Here is a 21,140-nt window from a genome sequence, read left to right on the forward strand (position 1 = left end):
ACTCTCTAATGAGAATTGCACATGCGCAGTACCGATTAGACAGTGACCGTTTGTTTTTGGTTTGCTGCCTCTGGCGGAAAAAAATGTATTAATTCGGGGTTTTTTAGCCTATTTAGCATTAAATAAATTAGACAAAACTTCCACCACATTAAAAATGGTCATTTATTGGTTTACTAGCCAGGAAACACGACCTCAACTGAAGTGCTACTGGACGGAACGCAGCCGTAGTTGGACAGGAGCTTCACAGAGGTAAGCTAACTAACTGCTTTAGTACCATAGCTTTGATTATGCTTGCTGCTTCTTTAGTTAAACTGATAAAAACACGGCCTGCTGTATCCAATTCAGAACTTGACTGCCAGACTTCACGTCACATTTGTCATTCTACTTCCCTTTTCTTACTACCTGTTGCTAATGTTTGTATACCAGCAGGTGTCTGGGGTTGTTTGCTCATCTACCTGTAGCTGTGTGAACTGTGTAAATTGGGGAAAAAAAGCCCAGACTATAGGTGTAGTCTGTGCCCAAGCTAAGCCATTGTTGCTACGTTTGTTTAACTCTATTCATTCAACCTCACATCAGGTTCGTGTTAGCTGATTTTTTGTATTTTCTCAGAGATGTAGGTGGTGATTCAGAGGTTACATTTGTGCCTTCCTTCTGAGTGTACCCCACATTTTGCTTCAGCATCTGTGCAGACCTCAAACAGCTTTCCTGAGCAGTCCAGCCTGTTTCGCCAGCCACTCTACCAAGCTGCTTGTTCCCCCATTGACCTGCCTCACAGATTGACACCCCAGTTTGTGATATTCCTCACTTATAATACTGACAACCCTGCTACTGTAACCTTTACACTGACTAGGTCGAGTCTGTCTCGATCTTGTCATGTCTTCTGGTCCCACCATCATCCCAGCTTATTGGTGACCTTCCAGATGATGTAACTAGTGTTTCCAGTGAGTTGGTCACACGTAATTATACTACATATAAAATAAACACAAGTGAGCCCCGCACATGCTTGCCTACATGCAAACCAGCGCCTGCCTGTTCACTAGATGTCCTCAGCAATATAGTGGGCAGGTTTCCAAATCCATTTACTAAATTGGCTATTTTGCCTTTCTGGACTGTTGTGTATTCCTACAACAGGGCAGTAGCAGGGCTGCATTTGAGCCCTTCTTATGCCAGTTCATACATGAATAATAATAATAATTCATATTATATATATAATAATCTGCAGTTTCAAAAACAGTAGTCCTATTTTATTCCTCTGGCAGCTTGCTATTCAGACACAGATGACAAAATATTGTTGTGAAAACATAAACTTTAACTAACTAGCACTAAAAAAGACAAACCTTTCTTTCTTAAACATTTATGTGCGGTACATGCTTAGAAGTCAAATTAAACGATTAACAGGCCACTTCATGCTAAGAAAAACAAAAAGTAGCAACCCCTCTTAGACTGGAACAATACCTTTGTGCCAATTTGTGCAAATATGATTTTAAACAACATTTAGTAATGTGTACCATGTAAGGGCAGATTAAACTGAAATACTAAAGGAATTAAAACATGATTTGTACACAGGCCCTTCTACAGTTCAGAGTCACAGTTTAGGTATTTTGTGCAGAAATGTGGAATTACAGTTAATTAAATTATCAAAACCCAAGTGACATTCAGAAACTTGTAGCTTACACTATAGAAACTATTATCTATTTTTAAAAGTTGTACTCGTTCACTGTAACCTATTCATTTCTGCTTGTATAACATGTACAGTTTGGACAGGGCCTTTATCACCTGTCTCCTTTTGTAAACATCATGTTTGATTTAGTTTAGAGACACTGACTATAAATCAGAAGATTTTTCTTAGAAACCAGACCCTGCAACGAGCCTCGGTCAGTTCCAGGAATTCTCTGTGTTTGCATGGTTTGTCAGTACAAATGGATTTGTTATGACTGTATTTAAGAATTATATAATTTTGAGTTTTAAATGGACAAAACTCAGCCGACATGATTGATATTACCAAAATACTGCTTGACAAGTAAGTATTAGAATATGAGTACGATAATAGACGATAGTATGATACGTGTATGCAGCATTTTATTGTTGCAGCTGGTCCAGTTGGAGCTAGATTGAACTATTTGATATGTTAGGTAGTTTAGTCCAATGGCTCACTGATAGTATAAAGAATGGACAGTGTATGCGTGACGTCACCTGTAGGTTTCTGAAGAGATCATCGGTGGACCCAGGGTGGACCAAATGACACCAGGGTGCTCAGACAAGCCACCTGTAATGGCACCTACCTGTCAGTCAAAGTATCCACACTGTTAATTTTGCAAACTTACTCATAATTTGAACAGGTGAGTTATATACACATTCATCCTCGTCACCCTCAGTAACAAGGAAATTAGCTATAGAGACCAAAACAGTTTTTTGTACCAGGCTGTAAACATGTTGATTTCTGCTGTGAAGTTGGACATTTGAACATGGGGACTTATGGAGACTGACTCACTTCTGGAGCCAGCCTCAAGTGGACGTTTAGGGAACTGCAGTACACAGCCATGGAGGTTGTGTTGTCGGTTTAAAGGGTCACAAGATAAATATTAGGGGTCATGAGATGATTTATGAGAGAGAAAAGGAGAAAAAACAAAGTTCTGCTACAGACATTTACTCAAGTACAACAAAATTGCACTTGAGTAATGTACTTAGTTACTTTCCACAACTGCAGAGGATTTTCTAGCTGATAACTTCACCTTCAGTCAGTCTTACAAGGTTTAAAAACTATTCAGTCAATAGAAATCAAAGTGTAAGCTGACCCTCCTGTGTGTTTTTTCCCTTGTGGGACGCGTGCTGGAGCTCACAGCTGCTGGTGTTTGACCGGCCGAGCTCGCCGCAGACACGGCTTCACCTCTAGAGGGAGTGCCGAGTTACTAAAAGTGGGAATGGGAGAGTGGTGTGAGCAACGGCGCGCCTGGGCTGAGGGGAGCTGCGTCAAAGCACCTAAAGTTAGACAGGACTACACCGGAACTGTGCGGAATGCGATTTCAAAATAAAAGCCGCTGTAACACAGAAATTAAAGATTTTCAATTGATATGTCTGTGGAGAGTAAATGGTGGCATTTAGTCTATCCTCTCTATGTGGTAAAGACATTTTATCATGCACACAAGAGTCTTGCAAGTAATTAAGTACATAACTTGATACTTCTCTGCAAACAATTTTTAAGCAACCTTTGACATCAAAATATTTATTTCCATATACATTTGAATACATGTTTGTTGGGACTCCAGTGTATTAAAATTAAATAAATAGAAATAATTAAACAATCATATGGCTCTGGGCAGTTGCACTTTAGTTTTTTGGCTAATTGTTTCCCCCTGATTCAAGTGTTTGTGCTAAGCAAAGGTAACTGTCTGCTAGATGTAGACTAATATTTAACACACAAACATGAAAGTGTTAAATTAGTTCAGTCTATAACCCAAATAAAACGGCTAAGTAAAGCTTTTACATTTTGGTTTTTGGCTAGTCGGTCCCCCCCCCCCCCCGTTTTCAGTCTTTGTGCTAAGCTAAGCTAATCAGATTCTGGATGTAAACAGACTTAATGGATAGACATGAAAGTATTAAACTAGACTAACTCATAATCCCCCCAAAAAAGGGGAGTGTAGTTTTTACACTTTGTTTATTTGGCTGGCTGTTTCCCTGTTTCCACTCTTTGTGCTAAGCTTGCATAAAAGTATTGATCTTTAATTTAACTATTTCTTTAAGTGTCAGTTTCAATACAGGACTTTTGAATGAGTATTTTCATATTGCAGTATCACTAGTTTTTCTATCACTGCTAGTTGGTTGCAAGGATTTTATTTTTTAAATCCATAACCGGAAGCGTGGTGTTTGTATCCCCCCCCCCCCCCCCCCCGTTCTTGACAGTGGTGCTTGGAGCCGAGAGGGTCAGGGGGAGGAGAGGAAGGGAGTGGAGCGAGAGAAGACGACAGGAGGAGATCCACCACAGGGTGACCAATTTACCCGAACCATCCTTAGACAGGCTAGGCTACAAATGGTCCTCCACCCCTGGCCGCTCCGACCGACAACCACACGGAATCGGATTGTGTGCTGCTGCTGCTGCTGCGGTCCTGTCGGGGGAACAGAAACAGAATATGATCACGGTGAGTCCGTCTCTCTGACTGTAAGTGCTGCTGCACACTGCAGGCCGACATATATTATATATGTCCTCCTGTCACACAAACCTCTCAAACGCTGTTGCATTGAACCGTGGACACCTCTGCCACCACTCTGTCAGTACACCATTTCAGCCCGGAGTGAATGACATAGCTGGCGACAGTTGCTGTAAGGCCTCCGCTTCAAACTGCTGCTGCTGGTAAAGGATACACGGTCAGTACATGTTTTCCACTGGCGGCCAATAACAACAGAAAAAAAGAGGATGAGCTGCATCACAGTGTTTCTTATTACAGCTGACAGTCATTCCAGCTACATTCCGAGGCTGCATATGATGCTTATAATGCCTCACACCAGCCACAGATCATTTATAATAACTTTAAACTCATATACTGATCATTTATACGCACACATGGAGGTTGTAGATGGTTGTTTTTTTTGTATGAGTATTACCCACTGCTAGTGCTCTATCCATCCACTGACTGATGCTGAGGAATGTGCAGCAGCAATAACATGATTATATCTGTTTATTTACCCAAGACCCAATACATTTTTGTCAATACACTAATCCTTATGAGTGATTGCTTTACTGCAGGCTGCATGTGCATCCATATAAGTCGCTCACAAGAAGGCGTGTTTGTGTTTTTAACTTTGGACTATCGGACGAATGGTTTTATGGTCCCCGCTATGGTTGTCACATAGGCCATGGTGTTATGTAACAAGAAGCCTACGCTGTTTGAATGCGGGCCCTCACACACGGCCTGCCTTGCCTTGCCTGCCCGTGCATGGCATTTATACACAACATTACCAGGAGCAGCAGAAAATGCAAAATAAGTCTCAATTGGACGCGTTGCATGCTTTTTTATTTCACCCTAAATGCTTGTTCTGTTTTCGCATCTGTATCATCTGGATGACAACTGAGCCAGACGATGGAGAGAGGGGGGGGGGGGAGATGCATGCACAGCATCGGACTTTAACTGGAACAAGCCCGACACAATGCATGACATTTATGTTTGTGGTTGTGTCGCCAGTGTAGCAGCGAGCGGCTGTCCGGTTGAAAATGTCCCCTAGGAATAGTCAGTCACTCCCGCCTTCCCTTCTCCGCTTCTCCGGGGCGGAGAGTACAGCCAAGCTCAATGCAAACACACACACACACACACACACACACACACACACACACACACACACCAAGCGGCTGGCGATACCGCGACGTTTTGCAAATGGGTACAACAAGCTGGTCGACCTTGTGCAGGGGAGTGAGGGACGCAGCCGGGGAGGTGGAGGGGAGGAGTGTGTGAGAGAGTGAGGGGGGGGGTTCTCCTTGAATCTTGTCGATCCGCTTGCCAGGGGAGGAGGAGGAGGAGGTGGTGGTGGAGGAGGGATACGGCTCGGACGGATACGTGCCAGAGAAAGCGCATGCAGGCAAGATATAGCGAGGAAATGCTATTTTTACTTCAACAACACAGCGTGCCTCTCCGGTGAAAATGCCGGGCGAGGAGGCGGCGGCAGCGGTATCGGAAGCGGCTGCAGCGGCGGCTGCGTTGCGTTTGCACCGCTCTCTGCACAGGGCGTCTGGAGGCCTGGTAAGATCAGCTGGTAGGAGGCATATATGGACGTCTTATAATTCAATCATCTTCTATTATTATTATATTACTGTTATACTAGCGCTGTAGGGTTATTATAGTAACATTGGAGGTATAAATACTATAAAATGTGACCGGGTCAGCATGAAGCTACAATTGAATATCAAAGAAATGCGCACTTTAAGCCCCTGGAGACCATTAGGGGGATATTATAGATGTTTTCTGTCAGAAATGTAGCTTCATACAGTAAATGGGATGCATCAGTCTGATTTATTTGCTGCTGATACCTCAAGTTAGGTTTTCTGCCGATACCGATTCCCAATCCACTACCAACGCTCCCAAAATTAAAATCAGAAAATCTCATGATCTTGTAAGATGGCATGAAGGCAGACGTTGCTGTGTCAGAATAAATGTGACTGACAACACAAACATGAGTCAGTCTCATACATCTGAAGTTGCACAGATCACATTGGCTTACTAGACTTACGTTACACATATAGCAAGACATAACAAGTGATATCCACATGTTTTAAAACATAGTAGACGGTTGCTGGGGCCTGACTGCGAGACTTTGAGCAAGAGGCGGGGTACATCCTGGACAAGTCAGCAGCTCAAAGGGCACATAGAGGCCTACAGGCAATTTAGAGTCACAAATGAACCTGTTAAGTGCATGTCTTTGGACTGTGGGAGTCCCCAGACACAGGGAGAACATGCAACTTCACACAGAAAGGCCCCAGCTTGAACAAGGAACCTTCATGCTGTGAGGTGACAGTGCTAAGCACAGCACGACCATGATGCCCTAGATCAGATATGATATAAACAAATTAAACATACAACACACTTTCATACATTAAATCATCTGTTAAACCTTGAGCTGTCATGTCAAACAAACAGGAATGTTAAACATAAAATGGACAATAAAGACAGTAAACTTGACATGTGACAGTTTTTGTCGTTCTCTGGTGCTCAAAGGGTGTCTTTACGTATAAATGTCATCCAGCAACAGCAGACTGAAATTACATGTATGTTTGTGATATATAATGCTAAAAAGATGTATGAGTCACTTGGTTTTCTAGTAATTTCTAAACAGCGTAATGTTTTTAGTGCTGCATGGCCCACAGGTCCTGTCATGCTGTGTCTCCCGTTACAGTCCAGATATTTGTCTTGACAGTGTCCTGTAGTCCGGTGGCATTTATCTGTATTTATTACCTGTCGTTTATCATCGATTGTGATAATAAACAGAGCTCAAAAGGAGTCATTCTTTATCTTCAGTCCAGCTCCACGATGTGTGTTTATACCAGAGGGTGTGTGTTTTTGCACGGGGGGTCAAACTGAGCAAGTTCTTGTTCACCTTAAAAAACCGAGCCATCAAGCTATTTTGGGTTCTATCCTCCCCCTCTTCTCTTCTCTCCTCTCCTCTACTCTCTCTCTCTCCCCCATCACCACCCTCCTCGTCTCCCATAGTTTTGGAAGTAGCTTGTTCTTCTGCTATGAATCTGTCTCAGTTTTCAGACAAGCAACGAAATCTCAAGTGTCTCTGGAATCTCAGGAAATGAGATTCATGTGCGTTTAGCAGAAAATTATGCTCTCTATTTCCTGTCAAATTTGGGGGATGGAGGAGATCTTTGCTAACAAGGTATTAAAAGAGCCACTAATATGAGCACAAACATCATCACTGTCATGATCTGATGTGTCTCATCTGATCCACTTGCTGCTTAAATTTCATCCATGACACCATTACCATTACCGATGTATTTGTGCACTGGCTTTTCCTGATTGTCGATCTACGATCTGTATGTGTTTGATTTTTTTTCCTGTAGACCCAGCAGAGACTGTGGAGATAGGCCTGGCAGCAGGGACTGGTCTTCTCCTTAACCTTGGTCTTTGATCACTGGCTCTGACATCTGGAGCTTTCCGAAGCAACTGGAGCGCCTTTTGACCCCGCCCAGTCCCGCGGCCCTGCAGTGCGGCCTCTACAAACCCCTCGTCACTTCTTCAAAATTTTGTCCACGGGGATAAATGAGTGAACCGGCTGCAAGGGAAAGGGCTGGGACATGTACCAGAACCCCAACAGGTAAATGAGCAACTCCTACAGGTGGATAGAGGAGGAAATAATCCTCCATCAGTGCTGTAGCTGTTATCTGTGTTTCACCTGTGACTGTACTCTTTCTGCTCACACAGAATGTCCTGGTTCAGTGGTTTCCTAGTCGCCAGAGTGGACGACCGCAAGACTGCGTGGGGGGAGCGCAATGGCAAGAAGTCCAAACGGAAGGGAGGCTCATCTCTCTGCAACCCGCGTTACATGAGCTGTCTGCGGGACCCAGATGCTATGGAGCCCCAATCTGGAGCCCCCCTCCACCAGCACCACCGCGGAGGCGTGGCGGGGGCCGTGGGAGGCGGGGGCAACTTCGGCGTCCGCTGTGGATGGCAGGAGGACCACTATGGCAAAAGGGGAGGGGCTCCCGGGGAAGGGGTTGGGCTGAAATCCGTCGATTTGGGCTTTGAGGATGGAGAGTTGAAAGGCAGGAAAGGGGGATGTAACGGAGGAAGCGGGGACATGGGTGATGACGGTCCCAACGGCACAGCAGGGGTGGTGACGGCTGCAGACTGCTGGATCAGGGTGGTGAGGGTGTTCCAGTCAAAAAAATTCCAGTCACGCAAACTGGAGCGCCTATACCAGCGTTACTTCTTTAGGCTGAACCAGAGCTCCTTGACCATGCTCATGGGGGTACTTGTAATCGTGTGCGGCATCATGCTGACCTTCCACTGTGTCCATGCCGCCCCTCACGTGGCCTATTCGTCAGCCCTGTCTGTGGCGATGGCGCTCTTCATGGCTCTTATGGTAGTTTGCAACCGCAACGGCTTCCACCAGGACTACATGTGGATGGTCAGTTACCTGGTGATCGGAGTCCTGCTGTCAGTACAGGTGTTCGGAGTGCTCATGGTGGCACCCAGGAGTGCTTCAGAGGGCATCTGGTGGTCCGTGTTCTTCATCTACATCATCTACACTCTGCTGCCAGTGAGGATGAGAGCGGCAGTGCTGAGTGGAGCAGTGCTGTCCATCATACATGTGGTCACCACCTGGCAAATTAACCAGGAAGACAAGTTCCTCTGGAAACAGGTAGGAGAGGCTTTGACGTGTGACTGTTTGATTCTTCACTTTATGGTTGACCTGAAACTGACACTGACGGTGAACAGAGCAGTAAAATAAAACAACACATTTGTTATTGTTTATTATTGTATTTCCTGACACTCTATAGACCAAATGATTAATCACAAATATAATTGGCAGATGAAAATTAAATATAATCAAAGATAATTGTGAGTTGCAGGCCTAAAAAATGTTTCATCACAATTTGAAGCAACATTAACACAGAAGTGACTAGAAGTTGTGATATATGTTGATGCGTTTTCGCTGTAATTTGACTGAACTTGGCACACTGTTACATCCCTGCATGTTTGTGAGCCTTTAAAATGTCTCCTCTGTCGTGATCTTCGTGACGAGCTGGTGTTGTACCGTGCAAACTGGCAACAAAGCAGCGTATATTTCTCGACTGTGTCGTATCTGCGTCTCCACATGTACTTTGGGGGTCTTGCTGTACAGTGTGTTGTTTGTGCATCATGCCAAGGACCAATGGGGGCTCGCTGAAGGTCAGTGGGCTGAATGAACCACCCGGACTGGACGGCTGTCTCTGTGAGTGTGTGTGTGTGCCGTTGTGTGACAATGGGAGAATACCATGATATAAAGCAGTATCACTCAGGTCTCTGTGCTCTCACACAAGGGACGCTTTGTACTTTCTCCAAGGGTGGGGTGACGGAGATGAGGCCAAGGGGGGTGAACAGTATGGTGGCTGCTTGATTTCTGTACTGCCATCGCTGTTTTACAACTGTGTCCTTGGGGAAAAGTTATGTAAAACATAATGGAAAGACCATTGCATGGAGACAATAGGGGGATATAGGACTTTAATTATAAATCACTGATTGTTTGTGGAATGTCTCTACCATTAGTACAAGGAATTCAGTAACATATCCTCTCACATGTTGGCTGGTTTATAGCAAAATCTGTTGTCTGAAAACAACCAAAATAAGTCACTTAAACGCAGATCGCTCTGTCATAATATTGTGTTTACTTCTTATAAATTAATTACTAAAGTGTAGGACTCAGTTCAGGATTCGTGGGAACTCAGTAAGTGCTGCCTGCAGTGTAGCATCATGCATGATATACCATAGTGCAATCCATCATGGGCTCCAACATTGTTTGCCATCATTAAGTGAATGAATGTCATGAGATAGCCACAGCCCTGCAATGCTGTTTATTCCTAAGGTCGTCTGCGTACATTGTGACACGGTAAAACAGTGTCATCAATCACCGCTTCACGCTTGTGTGCAAGTGTTTCCTCTTTCTTCAGTAACTCATTAACCTCTCCTGGTTTCTGCTGGTGTTGATAGGCACAGATAATGATAAAGTTGTGTGCAAGGAATGATGTGAGCGCAGATCCTGTTATCATCACCGTCGAAACGGTGAATTGAGAAGAAATCTGTGTTGAGTTGAGTCAAGATGGTTACTGTTGACCGAGACAGGAACTAGATTTTGGATGGGACTCTTCTTTTTTTTTTTTGTCATGTCGGGATGCAGTGATGAACTTCACTATTAAAACGTGATGGTGTTGTTGTCGTGGAGGCTCAGCTCAGAGTGTTTGTGTCACTTACAATCAATGAAGTAGAGACGAGTTGAGCGTGAGTCTTTCAGCGTAAGTAAACAGGAAAAGAAGCATTGTACCGTTTATAAATGGTGTATGTAATCCCCTCAATCAATCAAACAAACAAACAAACAAAAGATGCTCATGTAGTATTGTGAAATAAATACATAATTCTGAAAAAAATTAAACTGGGATTTTCCCTTAGAAGTATTAGAAGTTCATTAATCTCCATCCTTGTAGTATGAGATGTTTGTGTTATTTGTATATTACACTGTAGATTCTGTAGTGGGTTACTTATGGGTTATTTTTAAATGCCCATTCCCAGAAAACTTTATTTATTTCAAACTTCATAGTTCATATACAGTGAGAGTGTACACCGACCGGCCACTTCAACAATCCAATGTGATCCAATACAACAACTCCATAAATCTGCCATGAATTCCACTTTTACGAAGCTTTTATAACATTTCAGTTTTTGTTGAGACTGTCAGAGAGGTTTCACTGTTGAGGTTGGAGTTTGCATTATATTGAGAGATGTTTCTAATATTTTGGCCACCCCTTTTACAATTATGAGAGGGCTAAAATATTAGAAACACCTTTTAATATAATGCACTCCTGACAGGGTCAACAAAAACTGAAACATCATAAGCTTCATAAAGGTAGAATTTATGCTAGAGCTGTTGTGTTGGGTTACATTGGATTGTACGAGTGTACTAATGAAGTGGCTGGTCAGTGTACATGGCTGGGCTATGAGAGTCGCACACGCACACACACACAAACACACACACACATTTAAATTTGTCGACAGCTTGTTCAGATATCACAGGCAGCGCCTCCAGCTGCTAAAGCTCTTCACCTGATTTAAACAGCTTGAAAAGGGTCAGAGGTCAACATCAGTGCTCCTCATGATGAGCCCCACATCTGGGTCATCAGCTGTGTGAAAATCTCCAAACCTGCAAGAGCTGCATGAAGGATCTGTTAAAGCCATGTCCTAAATTAACATATTTACATCACAGTTCCAACTATTTTTTGTGATTTTTTTTTTGTGTTTTTTTTCTGAGCTCTTCTCACTGGTAAACAGTTCAGTTTGTCAGCATTTGTGATGACAGTTATGTGGTGGTTTGCTTACGCTGGCTTATAGTCAAATCTGATGAAACTAGACTCACACAGTCCCAGTGAAGCAGATTAACTCTTTTTGACTGTTGAAATGTTTTATTCTTAATTTAAAAACATCAATTTTGATCGTCACATTATCTAATTTTTATGCTCTTTGTGCAACATGCAGCAGCATTCAGTTTATACAGTGTGTAATTAATTCCTAGTAAAATCTATTCAAAGAAGAATGAAGCCCAAAGCTTAGAGAATCCAGTTGATTTTCAAAATAAAACACCCCATGCAAACTTAATGTAAAAACAGCTAAAAGGGACAAACTATATCACATTTGCACATATAGAAACACTCAAACCATGGAAAAATAACCAAATCTCAGCAAGTTAACAAAGTCTGGTGGGTAAAGCGCTCTGCGTCTAAAACGCTTCATGCAGAAAACAGTTTAACCATTATCCATGTACATGAACTGTCATTTTAATAGACAAGCTGTCCTGTTAAAGGTGAAATATTAAATTAACATTGTCAGTGACTTCCAGTATTTAGTCAAAAACACAAAACAAGTGTTTCAAAGCATGAAAGTCAAACAAACGTTGACAGAATGAATTGAAAGCACAATTCTTGTTTTTTTTTTTAGCATGATTCAAAACATATATGAAAATAGAACATTAAAAATAGGTTGTTTAATTTGGCCAAAGTATGCCACAATATAATCACAATCTTGAATGAGATTTCAACATGTTTGGACATGAAAATTAGTTATTTTATCCTTTTTTTGTTCTCTGTTAACAAAACATTTAAGAGCAGAGGAGACTGAGGCAGACATCTTGATGGTGTCTGTCTGTTATATGAGAAGTATTTCATGATCGTCTCTTGAAATTTATGGCCCTTAATCCCTTCAAACCTTTCAAAACACATGCAGTCCATCCGTTTTGCTTCCTGAGCTGTATTACTTTTGGCGTTGGTTGGCATGTGTGTTTTTACAGCTGCGCACGGTGAAAATTGACTGTCTGTTCTTAGCTTCACTTTAAGTGTCTCATCGTACACACTGGCTTCTATAAACTGCAGAGCATCAAAAAAAAAAAATGCAGATCTATGAAAGCTTTAACGCGTGGTTTGTGATGGAGACGTCCTGTTACGTGTGAGCTCACGTTCCTGTGTGGCACTGTGTCTCTGATCTCCTCAGCTGAAATGAATTAGCCGTAGCGGCACAGTACACATGTGCACGTCCCACCTATCAGTACACACGGCACACGCACGGCATCCCATGCTTTGTTATGGTTGTCACCTTCTCTTCTAGCCTGTATTGAATGTTTGTCAGTTTGTTTGTTCTTTAGGACATCCAAAAAAAGTATTGTACTGCCTATATGTGTAGGCATGTATGAATACAGACATTGTCTGCTTCTGTCCAGGATTAACTCACTGCCAATCCGACGTGAAATTTTAGAATTTTCTCGCTGAAACTTGCCCTTCTACGCGCCGGCGTTATTTGCTTTGGCTATGCAATGGCTACCATTGTTGTATGAATGTTGTTGACACAAGTGATGTGAGAGGCCAAAGACTGGTTCCTAAAAATACCTGGCCCTCAGCGTTTCTGCTAACTGTTGCGTCACATGGAACAGTCTTATCAGAGCCTGCGTCAGAGCAACAGGCAGGTCACACTAACCCCCACTTTTTTCTCTGCACATGCACACGGGGCTTGTGTTTTCACATACCCTGAAACGCTACACGGGTGTAGTAGCTGATACCATGCATTCACAGATACTACAACAGTTTATTTATCTTTTGTGCGCTAATGAAGCGTTAACATAATGCATCTTTGACCACAGCAGAGAGTCCCTAAAAGCCCATTAAACACAGCACAGAAGGCAAATCAAGCATCTACGTGGTGACTGTGGGTCAGAGGACAGTCAATGTGTTTCTCCTTGTCAAGCTACTGCTAAGTGTTTTTTTTTTATTCAGTTGATAAGATAAGGGAATATAGTTTAAATAAAAATGTTCTGCTCATGTAGCAATGCGCTTAGTTTATACGCAAGTCCACGTCAAACTTTCCAAACGGCTGTTTACTCAGTTTTTTTTTTTAATTTCCATGATGTTAGACAGAGAATAAATGCATCTTAATCAGAGCAAATCTCACGCCGTATCAGCTGTTCACAGTTTCACAGCAGGCTCCCAGTGCTGGAATAACCTTGTGTGTGTGCGTCGTGCATCAAGATGGGAGACTTGGACTCCCGGCGGAGGAAGTGTCAGCCTTTGATGATCACCTGTGCAAAGCTGCAGCTATAGAATAAGACACCCTGTATACAGGAAGAAGGAGGTGGAGGAGGAGGAGGAGGAGGAGGGAAGCGAAGCGAGGCGGTGAGATCGTTGGAGGAGAATCCGATATTCTTTCAGTCCTTCCACAGCCTCCTTGATAAATAATTTGTGTTTAACACGGCATCAGCATTTTAACGAGGATACCTGTCACATGTACACTTTGCTCACGATCGGGATGGGTGCTTACTGATGGCATCCCTCACACACACACACACACACACACATAGAAAACACACTTTACTGCACGAGTGTATCAGAAATTAAGCATCGATACACCTGAATGTGATCCCTCATTGCGTAATTGTTTCACTTGCATGAGGATTACACGGACACTCACACACACTCACACACACACCACCGCTGCCAATCAGCCGATCTTTGGACCAATAAGAGCGCTGGAAATTTAGTTTAGTTTAGGATCACTTCTGAGAATGATGGAGGGGAAGGGGGGGTGGGTGGGTCGGGGGGGGAATTTGCCATGGAAACAACTACGACTCAAGCTGCCGAGACCCAGTTCAGCCTCTAGCTGGGTACAGTTTGGTAACGGTTTCGTCTTCGAGTAAAGAAGAGAAAGAAATCAGGTCAAAATTGATTTCTGCCGTTCACTTCTGAGAATCTGAAAGGAGAGAGAGGCCCGGGTGTTGTTGTTGTTGTTGGAAATGTGGAGGGGGGGGGGAATTCAATAGTCACACTCTCTCCGCGGTATTCACGCCCACCTTGGTTGCCAGCAGAAATGTGTGGTGTGTAGTTTTGTCAGTGTTAGGACCCGCAGCATGTCTCTGTCCATGTTTACTGAAACGTGAGGAAACAGGAGTTTGAACATGGAATCAAGCTTTACATTACAAGTAATTGTTCACGACCCGACTGTACATTATTGATGCTGTGTGTAGTCTTGTGTTTCAGCCTCTAAAACACTCAAAACAGCTCAAGGAAGTGCAGAAAAGTCGACAAATTGAAGTATTAATAGAAATCTGTCAGACTTTCATGTTGATAGATATAAAAAAACAAATACCGGCACAGTGGTGAAAGAGGAAAAGAGTTTTCCAGCTGTTTATTTATGTTTATTGTCATAAAATATATTACACTTTGGGGAGCAGAAACAATTGCCACATATTTGCACCATTTCCTGTTTTAAAAGTTAACCACCTAACCGACTTTCTGCTCTTTTGTCATTTATATTACGCATCCCATATTTGTTTATACTCTATATTTTTTACTTAAATACACAGAAAAATACAGATTACAGCTGCTAATGCGGTCAACAGTAAACTGTGTTTATTATATGGCTGAATGTGGATGTTTTATTGTCCCCTGTAGATTATTTTTGGCTCTTCTGTGGCTCACTCTCTATTTACTGTAAATGGTTTGCGAACTACTTTCTGTTGTGTAGAGCAAACTATTGTTTAGTTGTTTAGTGTTTAGGAAAGCGGGCAGTGAATGGGAGGGTGATTTTGGACACAGTATAACACAATCAGATCCGAGTGTTATGAAAAGTTTCCATGTTAACCTTCAGCACAATGTGTCTTTTTTTTGTTTGTTTCTTTAAGTATAAATAGATAGAAGATGAGGGTGTGTGGGCTGGACTTTGTCACAGTCCTTCCATGTGAAAGTGAATTTGTCTGTATCTGTGATATTTACGCACGTCAACATTTCCTGCAGTATATTTCTTCCCTTGTTATATGTGCTTGTAAAGATCTACGATGGGAACCCAGAGACCATCTGCATTCACATTTTCAGAGTAAATACAGTATAAATCAAAAGAAGGAATAATATGTTCGAGCTCCTCACATCACAACGGTGCAGTTTTGTTTAAATGACACTGCTTCACATCACCCACGATGAAGACAGATTTTAGAAACTAAGAATATCTTTAAATAGTTTGATTGATGTTGTCCTGGAAATGTCATGGAAAATGATTTCCTGAGAAAGGACAAAACTCTCTGCCCTGCTATTCCTCACAAATTGCAGAAATGACAAGACTGGACAGGTGATTGTGCTCTAAAGTATCTTTTTCTTATGAAGTCTTTCCACAAATGTCTGATTGTAGTTAGACGCTCACCTCCAGACAGTGCGCAGACCACCGAAAAGGGAGCAGAGCGAGCAGGCGGGGTTTGACTCTTTATCTGTCGATGTGGTTCTGGTCATTTCAGATAAGGGCAGTGCGAGCTGTGTGTAGACATGAGGCTCAGGCTGAGTACACAAACCGAGCAGCTGCCTGGCACCACACACACAGACTCTTTCACAAAGGCTCAAAGTGACAGTGAGCGCGAGTCGGGAGTGGGAGGAGGAAGGGAAAAAAAATAAATGAAATGAAAGAATATGGAAATAAATAACTGACACTCTCAAGAAAAGATAAGGGGCAACCTACGGGGGAGACAGCTCTCATGGTTTGTCACTAGTAAAGCACTGTCATTGTGTTTGGGGTCTGAGAGTGTGTTTTACAGAGCCTGATCTAACACAGATACTCTAAGGAGTTCCAGATGCTCCTCAAAGGCCGATGAGCTCTGACTTGCACTCTCACTGGCCCTGGTTCAACAACAATATCCCATCCGTCACTGCTCCCCTCTGGGGAAAGGTCTTAAATTCAGCGTCTTGTTCTCCACACAGCTTTCTGGACAGTATTGTCCACTTTAATGTTTTTTCCATGTCAGCATGAAATATGGTTCTCAGTGTATTTAAGTGACCTCACAGAGACAGCTCCGAACCATTTGAAGTTAAACAGTGATGAAAGGATTAGACGATTAATTGGCAGCTTGCATAACCCCTCCATGAAACAGCGAATGTCCAATAACAGCTTAGTAACCGTACCCAGTAGAGGTGTTGAAATTTCAGACCTGGAAGATTCTGCATTATGCACAAATTATAGCCGGCTAATACTTTTTTCCGGCCTAGCTTGGAAAAGTTTTTTCCAGCAAACTGTTCCACCATAATGAATGAAGCTCTGCTACACAAACTTAAGATGTATGTAATGTATGTAATTCCTCTGTGGCTGTGAAGTGAAGCCAAAAACTGCAGTTCCTCAAATGTCCACTTGAGGCTGGCTACAGAACAAGTCATCTCCATGAACTCCCGTATTAAAATGTCCAACTTCACAGCAGAAATAAACATATACTTGTACATGTTGCTTCAGAGCGACTCTTCAGGAAACTACAGAAGCATACGATGTCTATTCTTTATATTGTCAGTGGTCCCCAAAGGCTTTTTGACTGGTGAGGACTTTTAGAGACATGCAGCTTCAGCTTCAGTCTTGTAGCACCATCATCCATGTAGCCATTCAGTGTATATTTATCTTTTCCAGGGTCACTTTTTTTTAGAAATGTTAACAGCTAGAAATGAGAAGCATGCTTTTGTCTGAAAGCCTAAATCTATAGTTTCAAAATACTTAAAAGACCTTTAATAGTAAATACGCCTCCGTTATCACTAGCACTGTTATCACTTTTGTGCAAGAGCAACAAGATTGTAACTAAGAGAGGTTGATTGTGTGTTGATTGTCTCGTGTGCCTTTTTTATAGATCAAATATTTAATTTATTAAATAGAAAAATAGATTTGTTGATGGTGAAAACAATTTGTTGGCGTGTCATAACATGTAGAGAATACTGTATGTTCCTACAGCTGTACGTCAGTGTAATCAGCCTGTACAACAAATTCATCCACCCACACAACACCCTGCCGGTCCCCCCCACTGCACCTTCTCTGAACCTGGGTGGGGGTCTTTGGAGGGAGGGTGTGGAATGTGGGTGATAGTTGCGAAGTGAACGCCGCAATGCCATCTCTAATAATTCAGTCTTTGTGGGTGTGAGTCTCGGGCCAACACTAACCAGAACCTTTCACAAGACTGAGAAAGAAGCACACGCATGGAGTGAGGGAGAAAGAGACAGAGACTCTCCAACAACATTTGAGTTATATATATATATAAAATCAACACCATCGTCACATCTCCAACTTCCACACTTAAGAGGTGTAATAATGACAGCTGGCTTTGAAATGAGCTCTCTATAAACATTATATCGCATACACTTTACACAAAGCTTGTTTTTGTATATCACTGATGATTGGCCATAAGAGACAAAGCATATGTCTGAATAAAAATTAATTTAAAGTGTAAATTTCACATCCCAAACGAGCATTCATAAGTCTCTGAACCTTTAATTCTGTCATCTTGTGACATTTAGGTGTAAATGTGTTACAGTAGTTATGTCAGGTGTCGGGGGAAAATGTTAAGATCCTCCCCGACCTGTTCATTTTGTACATTTGTATATATGCACACACATATAGACACCTTCCTGTGATCAGTATTGGCTGGTGGCTGAGTATTGTTAAGGAGGATAGAGGGGATTAAAGGAGAGGGCATGTCACCTACTGTGCTGTGCCGTGTGAACATGCATACCAAAGCAGTAAAGTTATGGGGCAAACAACCAAAACAATGAGCTCAAACATGCTATAAAGCCACTGACACTATAAAGAATGGACGTTGTATGCAAAGCGGGTTCATTGTGTCCTCTTCTGGTCCCTTTCACATACAAATATCCATGTGATCCATTAATATAAAAATTGTGATCACAGCTGCTTTAAATATTACTTTTGTGGCTGTCTTGTGAGATGCTGTCAAATGTGGCATTTGTCCATATTCTCCCACATCGCTCTCTCTTCCACTACACTCTTTTTTTCCCAGTCTGAAACGGGCCCCCATGGCCTTAAAAGTCAATGTTTATAGACTCACTGTCAGGACCACAGACTTCCTGCTTAAGTAAATGGCTGCTGTGCTAAATCCATCATAAAGGAGGAGAAAAATTATAAATAAAGTTTCTGAATGTTCCATTAGCGCCCCGCTCGTCCTCGTCCAGTTCGTCCAGCCTCGAGACGATAGCTTCGAAAGGGTTTCAGAGGACATGGAGGGAAGGTGTGGTGTTGCTGATGAGGCTTCCCCCTTTGATGGACAGGTGGATGTCATTGTTGCTTTGTTACAGACACCATGTTAGCACTGCGGCTTTAGGGGCAGTCCGTCCACCACTTCGGTACAGACAGAAATATCTTAACTATTGAGTGGATTGCCATGAAATGCCATCATACTTTAGCTTATGACATAATACCAGCAAAACTATAGTGACATCCCCAACAACCTCAGCTGTACTGTGTGTTTTGTTAACATACTTACACACTAAACTAAGATAAACATCATACCTGCTAAATATGAATGTAATCTTGTCTTTGGAAGCACGCCTCACAGAGCTGCTAGCCTGGCTGTAGACTCTTGGCCTCGTTTCAGCATTAATACCAACAATAAAGAGAACATTTTGTCATAGTTATAATGTCAATACTATAAATGAAGTATCTCATGATTATGAGGAAGTAAAACTTAGATAACAGGTTTGATTTGTTTTTTTACTTCCATCATATTTCAGTTAAACCGCAGCCACATTAAAGCCACGCAATATAAACCCACAGTGATTCACTGAGTGAGAGACACAGACACAGTTCACACCTTAAAAAGAGAGATCATGTTTCCTGATTATGGGAAACTTGTTCACAAATATTAACTTCATTAACAAAGACCAACATGGATTTAGATTTAGAGAGGTTTATTGTATGTTCTGGTAAAGGTGAACCAAGGTGATGTCCTCAAGGAGGGATGAAGGGATGAATGTATGAGGGTTGAAGGGATATGGGTAAGGGAGTGAAGGATGAGGGGTCGAGGGTAGAAGGATAAAGAGGTTCAAGGGTAGAGCGATGAAGGATGAAAGCATGAGAGTAGATGAATAAAGGGATGAGGGTCAAGGATAGAGGGATGGATGAAGGGATGCAGGTAGACGGATGAAGGGATGAGACCAGTGTTGGCGAGGAGACAGGACGGAAACAAAGAGGGAGTTGAGACTATGAGTCAAAGAGGGAGTGAACCGATGAGGTGTGCTTAAGTACATGAGATGCCGAAGGTGTGCTCGTTGTTCCTGAACCTTGTTATAAAAAATTTAAGTACGTCATACTTAAAGTAGCTTTAGGGTTGTTAAAATCATCTTATTTTACACTGCATGACACTATTTCTGCATCAGCATGTCCCAGTGCTTCACTGAAGCTTATATGATGATGTTTAAACCCAAGACTTCATCGTATTTAAGGCTGTACAGTTCCATCAAATGGTAACATTATGGAGCATGATGGAAGAAATCAGTCAAATATGCATTGTTACAGAGATTTTGATGTATTTCAGGTATGTAACAGACTCAGAGAAACACACCCATGTTGATAATTTATTGATTGAAGCCTGTATATCCTCTCTAAGCCCTTTGGGAGCCTTTTGTAGCAAAATACATTTTAATCTATGTTGTACTGAATAACCAGTATTGGTGCAGTTTTGCCTGTCCTGCCTAGATCTGAGCAGATCTTACATAATGCCATTTTGATATCCAAGGATTAGTCTAAGGTCCTCTTTTACAGACTGGCTGGCTGCTTCCATCATGTCATCCTCGGGAGGAGGGGGGGTGGAGGGTGACGACTGCTTTTACGGCAAGAAAATAAAAAAACAAAAACATGATTTTCCAATTACGTGATGTTCGATTTCTGGTTTATTTTAGTCTTCGCTAACCCGACGTAACCCTGTTAGTCAGCCCTAATCACATTGGTAACTCAGTCATGAACCCTACCTGAGCGATGAAGATTATAATATGTAGTGGTGCGATTATAATGGACCAAACCAGGTAATGAGTGAAGAGTTTAGATAAATGAGCGTGTTGTTGAGCCAGGGACGTGAGCAGGTGCTCTGGGAGTGTGTGTGCAGGTAGTAGCAGGTAAACGCTGCCGAGCAGAGCTCCTAAAGAAGTGGAGTGCTGCTGCGTAAACACAGGACCTTACTGTGTACTCTGTAAACCCACTAGCCCTTGCCCTCTTGAGAAAAGCAAGCAATTAGTTTGAGGCCGTGAGCTCGGACACATTGGAGTATGATCGGCACGTCCAGTGAATCTCAACAGATAAATACTTACAGTAGCCGAAGCTCATTGCATGTAGAGGAGGGGGACAACACATGCAGGCTTTGACACCTGAAAGTCGTGCCACAGGGTTCACTTTAGGCTCATGGCTGTTTTTGCTTGATCAGTGAGAGTAATGTAAACAGAGCCGAGCGCTCTGAGCCATCTGCCTAATATCACTGTGGCCCATATCTGTCCTGCTCACTCGCTCTCTCTCTTCCTCACTCACTTCTTACTCTTCTCATCCTCACATTGTCTTCGTCCTCGCTTCCTAACCACTCATTTCCTTCCTACCCTTCAACATCTGTCAGTCTTTTTACTTTATCTG

At 42.5% G+C, this 21,140-nt stretch overlaps 1 protein-coding gene across 3 annotated transcripts in view; it reads left to right on the forward strand.

The window, feature by feature from the left end:
* Positions 1-49: 49 nt before the first annotated feature.
* LOC104919645 (adenylate cyclase type 6) overlaps positions 50-21,140 on the forward strand; it is a 36,499-nt gene continuing 15,408 nt past the window's right edge. The window contains exons 1-4 of one of the 3 annotated variants that reach the window (XM_019276039.2): positions 50-249; positions 3,901-4,136; positions 7,550-7,803; positions 7,911-8,850. In XM_019276039.2, the coding sequence (XP_019131584.2) occupies positions 7,784-7,803; positions 7,911-8,850 (960 nt within the window). In that variant the 5' untranslated portion in view covers positions 50-249; positions 3,901-4,136; positions 7,550-7,783. Of the gene's footprint in view, positions 250-3,900; positions 4,137-5,549; positions 5,730-7,549; positions 7,804-7,910; positions 8,851-21,140 lie in introns of those variants that run through there. The other 2 variants (XM_027277262.1, XM_019276040.2) reach the window with 2 other exon arrangements.

Source organism: Larimichthys crocea, unplaced genomic scaffold (assembly GCF_000972845.2).
Source record: "Larimichthys crocea isolate SSNF unplaced genomic scaffold, L_crocea_2.0 scaffold97, whole genome shotgun sequence".
In the NCBI taxonomy this organism is placed as follows: Eukaryota; Metazoa; Chordata; class Actinopteri; family Sciaenidae; genus Larimichthys; species Larimichthys crocea.